This window comes from Rousettus aegyptiacus, unplaced genomic scaffold (genome assembly GCF_014176215.1).
Source record: "Rousettus aegyptiacus isolate mRouAeg1 unplaced genomic scaffold, mRouAeg1.p scaffold_m13_p_7, whole genome shotgun sequence".
Classification (NCBI taxonomy): domain Eukaryota; kingdom Metazoa; phylum Chordata; class Mammalia; order Chiroptera; family Pteropodidae; genus Rousettus; species Rousettus aegyptiacus.
Genome location: NW_023416310.1, coordinates 110,468,230 through 110,478,888, shown reverse-complemented (window position 1 = coordinate 110,478,888; position 10,659 = coordinate 110,468,230). Strand labels below are relative to the sequence as shown.

At 34.1% G+C, this 10,659-nt stretch overlaps 1 protein-coding gene across 1 annotated transcript; it reads left to right on the top strand.

The window, feature by feature from the left end:
* The first annotated feature begins 2,806 nt into the window (after nucleotides 1-2,806).
* Nucleotides 2,807-6,921, top strand: LOC107505672 (olfactory receptor 2M3-like). The gene is given in 3 exon segments (XM_016135945.2): nucleotides 2,807-2,831; nucleotides 5,970-6,572; nucleotides 6,575-6,921. Coding segments are annotated over 3 exon segments (975 nt in total).
* The last annotated feature ends 3,738 nt before the right edge of the window (nucleotides 6,922-10,659 follow it).

Below are 10,659 nucleotides of genomic sequence, written 5' to 3'. Positions count from 1 at the left end.
TCCCACCTCTCCCTTTCCCTCTGGTAACCATTAAAGTGTAGTCCATGTCATGAGTATCTATTTGTCATGTTCATTTGTTGCTTTCATTTTCATGTCCCACATATGAGTGAAATCATATGGTTCTTAACTTTTTCTGCCTCCCTTGTTTCGCTTAGCATGATAATCTTAAGATCCATCTATGTTGTCCTGAATGGCAGCATTTCATCTTTTCTTATGACTGAGTAATATTTCATTGTATATATGTTTCAAATCTTCTTTATCCAATCAGGTATCGTAAGACACTGGTTGTTTCCATGTGCTCACCACCATGAATAACGCTACTACAGACATTAGGGTGCATATACCTTATGGATACATATTTTCAAATTTGCCTCTTTGTCTTGTTGGTATTTTCTTTTGCCACACAGAAGAATTTTAGCTTGGTATAGTCCCCTTCATTTATTTTTGCTGTTACCTCCCTTGCCTTAGAGGTGAAATTCACAAAATGTTCTCTGAGATCAAGTCCGTAAGTTTAGAACCTATTTTTATTTCTATGTAGTTTATTGTTTCAGGTCTTATGTTGAGGTCTTTGATCCATTTTGAGTTACTTTTCATGTATGGTGACAGTTAGCAATCTAGTTTTATTCTTTTCCACGTGGTTTTCCAATTGTTCCACCACCATTTATTGAAGAGACTTTTTTTTCTCTATTATATATTCTCGGTTCCTTTTTCAAAAATTATTTGCTTATATTTAAGAGGATTTATTTTAGGGCTCTCAATTATGTTCCACTGGTCTGTGTGTTTGTTTTTCTGCTAATATCATGCTGTTTGGATTATTGTCACTTTGTATATAATTTGAAGTCAGGTAGTATGATACTTCTGGACTTGTTCTTTTACCTCAGGATTTTTTTGGTTGCTGGGGATCTTTTGTGCTTTCATAGAAATATAATGATCAATAGTAAGAAATTGAAATAATAATCAATACCTCCCAAAATAAAAGTCCAGGTCTTCGCTAATGGATTCAACCCAATGTTAAAAGATGATTTAATGCTGATCCTTTTAAAATTCTTCCAAAAATATTGAAAAAGAGGCAATTCTTTTTCATTCACTTTACAAGGCCAACATTATCCTGATACCCAAACCTGGTAAGGATAACACACAAATAGACAAAAAATCTTCAGACCAATACTTTTGATGATACAGATGCAAAAATCCTAAATGAAATACTATCGCATTGAATAAAGCAACACATTAAAAAGATCACAAATCATTATCAAGTGGTATTTATTCCACTAGCATAAGGATTGTGGTTCAACATATGCAAATCAATCAATGTGATCTACCACATGAACAAAATAAAAGATAAAAGATATGCAATCATATCAATAAATGCACAGAAAGCATTTGACAAGATATAGCTTCTATTTGTGATTAAAACACTTAGTAAAATGGATATATAAAAAAGTTCCTCAACATATTAAGGGCCATATATGACTAACACCATACAATCCTCAAAGCCATCCCTCAAAGATCAGGAACAAGACAAGGCTGTCCACTATCACTACTGTTGTTCAATATAGTATTGGAGGTCCTGATAGAACAATCAGGCATAAGAACGAAATAAAAGATCTCCAAATTGGGAATGAAAAAGTCAAACTGTCTTTTTTGGCAAAGGAGATGATTCTCTCTACAGAAAATCCTAACAACTCCACCAAAAAATCTATTAGAAACAATAAACAAATAGAGTCAAGTTTCAGGATACAAAGTCAACATTCAAAAATCAATAGCATTTCTATACACTAACAATCACATTTTAGAAAAATAAATTCCTTTTTGCAATTGAAACAAAACTATTCCTTTTTGGAATCACAACAAAAAGAATAAAACACCCAGGAACGACTCTAACAAAGCATATTGAGGTGAAGACCTATATATGCTAAGAATTATAAGATATTATTAAAAGAAATTAAAGAGGACACAGAGAATTAGAAAGATATTCTGTATTCATGAATCGGAAAAATCAACATAGTTAAAATGGCCATATTACCCAAAGCAACATACAGATTTAACACAATTTTCATCAAAATTCCAATGGTATTTTTGAAGAAATAGAGTAAATTGCTTTCAAAGGAGGAGTAGATTCATTCGAAGAAGGAGGTTTAGAATTAGGCACAGTGAATATGAAAAGAGGAAGAAATATCAAAGTTATAAATGGTAGGCTTTTGATTACATTTTGTATTTTTAAAATTTGGCAAAAACATACAAATGTAGACATTATAAATGTAAACAAAGTAGAAAAAGAAGGATATATCTGAAAGTCTAAAGCATTCAATTAATTCCATGGAGAGAAAACTAACCTAGTATATTTGAGGACAGTGACAAGACAACTTGTCATAGAATCAAAAAAGAACAGTAACCACAAATAGCGAGATGTGAAAGAATAATTTACAGTGGTGCTTAAATCTCAAATACTGGAATTTGAAGATGGATAATACTCAGATTAGACACCTTGATTTTCATTGTGAAAATATTGAACTTTAACAGAGTCCTATTTACAGGGAAAGAAGATCAAAGCACAAGAGAGTAAGTGCTTTCTCTCTTTGATCTTAAATATTAAGATTTATATTTTTCAGTTGGAAACTCATTCCCTATGAGTTCCTAGGAGATAGAGTGAATGACAGTATACAGCACTACACAATAATTGCAAACAAGGGACTGCGTTCCCTGGAGTGATCACAAAATTAAATTGCAGATGACTTAGTAAAATCATGTTGCAAAGCTTTTCTTGGGCAATTTAAAGGTTTTAAGTTACTCTTTCATTAGTACCATGTCCTTCAGGGAACCCCTAGAAGGTAAGATGGACGAAGATGGTACCTGCCAAAATATTTAAAATATTTTGGATTTCAACCACATAGAACTATATTTTCTTCAAAAACTATATATATTAGAAACTTTATCTTAAAGTCCTCTACATAGGGAGGTAGTTTTCTTGTTGACTTGCAACACATATTTTTATATCCTCTGTAAAATTATTGTATTTTTATATTTGTCACAGTTTTTTAGATGATAAATGATTTCTTACAAAAATCCAGTGAGGGAAATATTAAAAGCAATCCCAGAGATGTTAGGTAACCTTCCTAGTGACACAGGTGTTGTTGGTAGAGCAAAATTGTAAACCAAGGTTTGTGTGATCTGAAGGTCTATGATATCTTCCTTTTCTATGGCATAGAGGCAGAGATCACATTTACTTTGTCAGTTCAATATATGCAGAACTTTCTAGCCATAGAATGAAGAAAGAGACATGAAGTATAAAGGTATACGTGTATTGGAACTTAGAGAGATACGATTTACAGAGGAGAAGGGTTGAAAAGAGGAAAGACAGCCCAAGTAAGGAAAAACCCTGAGATGAGACCTAAGCTCAGATTTGTGTATTGTGTATTGATCTGTAAGTAGACATGCACAGGGTTTGTATTGGGAAATGGTAACAAGAGACTTGAAATAGAGCTTAGAATAATTTTCTGTAATGCCTCACAAAACATATCACTAAGGAGATGAAAGTCTATTCTGCAGATATCTAAGCCATTGAAAATTGAACTTTTAAGGGGTCTGTTATAATTCAATGATATTTTGGGTAAATCTAAGAGGAATGTTCTGAATAAATTAATAATAGTTAATTTATTAAAATTAGTTTTAACCTTAATGTCAGTGGGTACAGATGCAAATAAGAAAAGATTTTTTTTTCCAGAAGTACTGATAAGCTTTTTAAAAAGGCATCAGCAATCATTTATTGAGATTTGATTTGAAGATTCTATCTGTAGGCAGGGGGATGATTTAGGTGAATAATTTCTAAATGTAGCAAAGACAGTTTTTTACATGACCTTTCATCTATAATAGTGTCCAGATTATGTGTCCCTGTTAGAAGTGAGCTAATGACTTCACCACTGGCAAATGCAGCATATCAAGGGCAGCCAGGTGGGCTCAGTGATCTGTCTGCATTCAAGTCTCCATCGTCTTCTTTCTACTTTTTTCTCTCTCGAATTCATTATTCCTCTAAGTTTCTCTCTACCTCCAAGTTTTCCCTTCACGTACACTGTCTTACTGTGCTCTGTTGATGTAAACTGTCCTTACTCAGTCATCACAATGCTTTCCCACTGTTCCTAACTCACTCCCTCTCAAGTTTCTTTCCTCACGGTACCTTTAATCAGAACATAGTTCTTGTAGCCTAATTATTAAAACATCGATTAACTATTTAACTCAAGTTGTATCAGCTATTTTTGAGTGATTTGAGGGCACAAAAAGGCTATTAATGCCATATTGTGAAAGATTGATGAGAATTTATAATGCAGATAAGCTTGCAATTAAATTATTACGGAATTTATAAAGCAGTAAATTAATGTGCATTATGTTTTATGTCCATACCTCGAATGTCTATATCAAATTCTCATTCTGGTTATGAAAAGGACTGTAATTATACTGGGTGGAATGATGTAGCAATTCACTACTGGGCTCTAATTCCATTAGGAAGTATAATAAATCACGGGCATCATTCGGCAGTAGAGCCGGAAGGACTTTCTGTGGTGTATATAATGATAAATTTGCACAATGTTAGACAAATGTTTTAGAATTATTAAATTAGCAACTGTTTGTAAGAAGAGTACAAAAAATAAAAATACCTGAAAAATATATAGTATGTCTATAACTTACTCACAAAGTATGGGTTGAGTTTCTTGATAAGCATGTAAATGTAAGAAACATTTTTGAGAAATAACATAACTGATTAGGAATTTAAGGTATAGTGAACACCTAGATTAGAATTAAAATGTTCTTATAAACACAGAATTGATGAGTACAATACTGATAAAGAGTTTGAGAGGACACAAAAGAGGAAGAGACAGGTTATGTGTACAAAATCTTCAGATGGTGTTAAGGGAGACAAAAAGTAAAAGAATGTCTCGTTCCTTGGAAAGGGCAGCAAAGAAAGAAAAATAAGTAAATATGAAAATAGGGAATTTAAAATAGTCGATTGTGTAGCCAAAGAGATCCTCCTTAAAAAAATCTTGCTAAGAAAATGGATGATAAACTAGAATAGTTTAAAGATAAAATACAAACATTCTCTCTTCCCACCAATAGTATTATTTATTAAAAATACTTATATGGTTCAAAATATATTCCAATTAATGTTCATTCTTTATAAATATGGTCTTCATAGCACCCCTTAATATAGACTTTATAAATATTCACATTTCCAGAGTAGAAAATAAGGCTTGGAGTAGTTAGTAATTGTCTGTGATCACACAGCCTAAGTCACATTCGGCAGGCATTTAAGTTACGTCTTTGCACTGGCCTCTGTGCCTCCTCTCAGGCAAGCTGGTCTATGCTGCCTCTCTCAGTGACATACCTCGTTTTAGGTGACGAAGTGAGAAAAAGGTATATTGGTGAGTATTTACTTGCACTAGAATTTACCATAATTAGAATAAGTATTACTTAATGGGCTCTTGACTGTTTCGCACTTCTCAATGTCTTCTGTTTACCTGGAATTGAACTAATCCTGTCTCATTTCCACTAGTCTGTGCTTAGCTTTACACTTTGAAAGAGAATATTTATGAGCATTCCAGTGTGATCTGGTGACTTCCATTGAAAGTACAGCTGAAATGATATTGTCTTCCCAGGTATTTATGAGTCTTTGCAAGGTCTTCAAGCAAATATGAAGGATGATCCACATTACACATATAAGTTGACATGTTGCTAAATATTGATTATATGTCTTTAGAACACTTCCAAGCTTTTATGGTGCAAATTATGATGTCCATTAGCTGTGCATTTTTCTTTAAAAATATATCAAGTGATAAATAAATCTTAATATTTCTAGTCTGAAAATAAAAAATGATGGCCAGGGAAATAGTTTTGTAGATGTGGTTACCTGGGAATAAAGCTCTTGAAGTTTCCATGGCAGTGTCTCTGCCATTTCTAACATGTTGTATTCTCTGTAGTGGATACATCCATTGTGTCACAGGAGAATCAGACCTTCAGCTCCAACTTCATCCTTCTGGGAATCTTTGGTCACAGCCCCACTCACACCTTCCTCTTCTCTCTGGTCTTGGGCATCTTCTCAGTGGCCTTCGTGGGAAACATGACCATGGTCCTCCTCATCTGCCTGGATGCCCGGCTCCACACCCCCATGTACTTCTTCCTTAGCCAGCTCTCCCTCATGGACCTCATGCTCATCTGCACCATTGTGCCCAAGACGGCCTTCAACTACTTGTCTGGCAGCAAGTCCATTTCTGTGGCTGGTTGTGGGGCCCAGATATTCTTCTACGTGTCCTTGCTTGGAGCTGAATGTTTCCTGTTGGCTGTCATGGCCTATGACCGTTATGTAGCTATATGTCACCCTTTACGATACTCAGTTCTCATGAGCCAGAAAATATGTTGTTTCATGGCTGCTTCTTGTTGGATTCTTGGCTCCATTGATGGTATAATTGATGTTGCAGTGGTATTGTCCTTTTCATATTGTGGTGCCCGAGAAATACCTAATTTTTTTTGTGATGTCTCTGCCATACTCACTCTTTCATGCACTAGTACCTTGCTATTTGAAAGAGTATGTTTATTTGCTGTGTTGTCATGCTTCTGCTGCCTGTAACCATCATCATAGCCTCCTATGCTCGTGTTATTCTGGCCGTCATTCGCATGGGGTCTGGAGAGGGTCGCCACAAAGCTTTTACCACTTGCTCCTCCCACCTTATGGTGGTGGGACTGTACTACGGAGCTGGCATGTTCGTATATATGAGGCCTGTTTCTGACCGCTCCCCCACCCAGGACAAGATGGTGTCCGCCTTCTACACCATCCTCACTCCCATGCTGAATCCCCTCATTTATAGTCTTCGCAATAAGGAAGTGGCCAGAGCTCTCATGAAGATTTTGGGGAAGGACAAGTCTGTAGAATAACTTACTTAAGTATTTTTATTATTTTCTTTTTTTGCCCCTACTTTTGTTACTTTTTCTTAAATTTATGCATTCTTCCATTTATTTAGTGCCTAACATTTATCCATCGGTGTAGCAGCAAAATAAGATTTAGAAACAAAAAAACTATTTGCATTCTTTTGTTTAAGTAGTTCATATTTTTATTATAGTAAATATAAGATATGACAATAAGTAAAGTTTGCACAGTAAAATGCAAAATTTTATATATTTTTTAAATCAATGTTAGTTACAATTGAGGGGTGTTTATCTGTCATAATACCATGTTGATTTATTGTGCTTTTAAAACTTAATTTGTCTTTTAACATGTTATAGATTTAACCTTGGCAAAGGAAAAGAATTTTCCTAAGGTCAATATCATAACTTGAATTGATAATTTTCTAAGTGCCTGTCCAAGATCATTTCATACAAAATTATAAATATTAATTTAAGATCATTACGAAAATAAATTTAACATAACCGGATGGAGGAGAGATAGGCTCTAGGGTGAGTTCTAGCATATTGAACTTTAGTAGTACTGGAATGTCTTCTCCTTAAGGATACTGGATGATTGAGGAGTTTCTATGTAGTTCCTTCCCCTAGAGATTTCAACCTTATAAATAGGAGAGTGAAATGTGAATATGAATCTTTTAGTTCTGGATTCACCATAGACATTTTAATCTTTATGTGAGTATTGAACTGCAATTGTATGGATCATGATTAATTTTTAATTGAGAAGTCTTTCATTGTTAAGTCTACACATATTTTACTTATGTATTACATACTTGCCATAGATATTGTTGTGTTGATATTTCATAAAATTAAGTATGATCCCGGAGAATATCATGTTTTTATGAGGGAAAAAATTCTATAGCCTAGTATGAATACAAACTGTTCTGTTAAAACTCTGGCACCATATTCTCACTGTATTAATTTTCTTCACTGGATAGCAGCTTTAAATAGCAGTCATTTATTATGCCATGGTTTGTATGAATCAAGAGTTCTGGCATGGCTAACCTGGTTCTTCTGCTCAAGGTCTTACAGAGTAGTAAATCAGATTCAGGCTAGAGTTGCCATTTCATCTGGGGCTCATGGTCAATTCCAAGCTCACACAGTTATTAAAGTAAGTTTTTTTCTATGCAGCTAAATAATCCTTGGTTGCTTCCTTGTTAAAAGTCAGCAGAAGGGTTTTTATGGCCTCAGGGAAGGCCTCATGCCTCTATACAGATTCTACACCTGGTGAGGCAGAGCCAATACAGAATCAGTTCCCTTAGAGTGCTTAGAATCAATTGATTTAAGACTTTAATTATATCTGGATGACCATTTTTACCTTATAGTATAACACAAGAGTAAAACGAAGAGATGTATATCATGGGAGATAGTTTAAATTCTTGCTACTGAACACACACAGATTACTTAAAGACTTATATCCATGAAAATCATAAAAATAAAATTACAATTTCTTATTCTGTAGTAATGTAAGATAACATTGGTAGTGTCCTAATGATTGACTGGATTAAGACAACTTGTAGAATTTCTTTAATATATTAATACACCTATTTAATGAATCAACATAGTTTATGTAATTTGATTATACTCATAATTTGTTCATAGCACATACAGTGTATCTTCTATTTGTTATAAATACCTAATACAATAGGAAAACACTGTTGATCTCAAAAACAATTATGATTGCTGTACTCTATATTTTTTCCATTTTTCATTTCTAGAAGTTAATTTAAATAAATACTGTCTTTTTAGGATTCTCTGTACAAGTAAATAAATAAGAAAGACTAAGTTAAATGAAGTGTTATGCATAATGTATTTTTTACTTTATTGAACAAATATACCTAACTCATAATATCACTTAATATTTTTTATGGAAAGTCAGCTCACTCTTAGGTTAACAAGTTTTTTTCTTTTTTCTTTTTGCATTCAGATAAAAGATCAATATAAAATAAGTATTATATTATCCTATCAAGTTTTCTGTGTATAGGTCCTTCACAATGGTTCATTGAGTTTATTCTTAGGCATTTTATATTTTTTATTGCAATGACCAAAAAATAATAATTATTTTTCTGAAATTCCACTCTTAGTATATGGAAATGCTGTAGTTTTTTCGTACATTGATTTTGTATCCTGCAACTTTACTGCATTTGTTTATTGTTTCTAATAGTTTTTTGGTGGAGTCTTAGGATTTCCTATACAAAGAATCATGTCATCTGCAAAAAGTAATAAATTTATTTCTTCATTCCTAGTTTGGATTGGATGCCTTTTATCTATTTCTCTTGTCTGACTGCTCTAGATAGGACTTCCAATGTAGTACATATATACAATGGAATACTACTCAGTCATAAGAAATGGTGAAATATTGCCGTTTGTGACAACATAGACGGATCTTGAGATTATCATGCAGAGCGAAATAAGTCAGACAGAAAAAGTTAAGAACCATGTAATTTCACTCATATAGATATAAAAACTGAAAGCAACAAATGAACAAGATAGAGACTCATACACAAAGACCACAGTTTAGTGGTACCAGAGGAAAGCGGGGAGGAGGAGGTATGTAAGGGAAAGGGGGTCACATATTTGATGATAGAAGGAAATTTAACCTTTAGGTGATGAACAAATAATGCAATATACATATGACATATTATTGAATCGTACCCTTGAAATCTATATAGTTTTTTAACCAATGTCACTCCAATAAATGTTTTAAAAAACAGAAGTGCTCTGGCAAGTTTCAAAATGATTCCTTTTCCTTTCCCCCAGCCAGAATCAAGAGGAAATTTCCCCTGATATTTACTGTGGAATCATGATTGAGTTCCTAGATGTAATATAAGTATCACAAAATTTTAGGATTCCTCTAGGACTGGGTTCCCCTGGAGTTTTCAACACTCGTGGTTGTCTTCAGGGAGCTTCCTGCAAGTTGTCAAGTACAGTTCCCACTTTCCTACCCCAGCATTCTCCCCCGGCAGTTTGTGCCAGGAAGCCCTGCGCCTGCCCATCTGCCTCCCAGTCTTGGAAGTATTCATTTGCTATGTATTCTCCTCTCTGATACAGATGGTCCCTTCCTTGAAATGGTTTGACTTACAATGTTTTGACTTAACAATGGTTGAAAGCAGTACATATTCAGTACTCTGTATTTCAAATTTTGGATTTTCATCTTTTCCTGGGCTAGCAATACTTTGTCATGATGCCAGGCGGTGGTGGTGTTCACAGCCCCCAGTCATCCACAAGATTGCGAGGGAAACTACTGGTGTTCTACGATGTAAGACTGCATGCATTTTTGACTTGCACTGTTTTCAACTTATGATGGGCTTATCTGGATGTAAACTCATTGAAAGCTGAGAAACATCTGCACATCCAGGAAGACCTGACAATTTTTTAGCTTGTTCAGCTTTTTATATTTTTTAGGATGGCAGATGATTTCCAAGTTGCTTACAAGTGAAATTGGAAACCCTCCCCACCAACCACTTTCAATCAGTTATTAACTGCATAGAATGTCTTTCCTAACTTCTCTTTCATTTCATTTTGTTTCTCGTTTTTTCCATTAACATCTCTATTTGTGTTCTGTTGATTTTATGTTGACTCATTTTAAATCTCTGCTCATATCTTTTTGTGGGTATTCAATAGATATTTTCTTTGTGGTTACCTTGGTGATTACATATAACATTCTACAGTTATAACAATCTATTTTAATCTGATAGCAACTTAAGTCATATA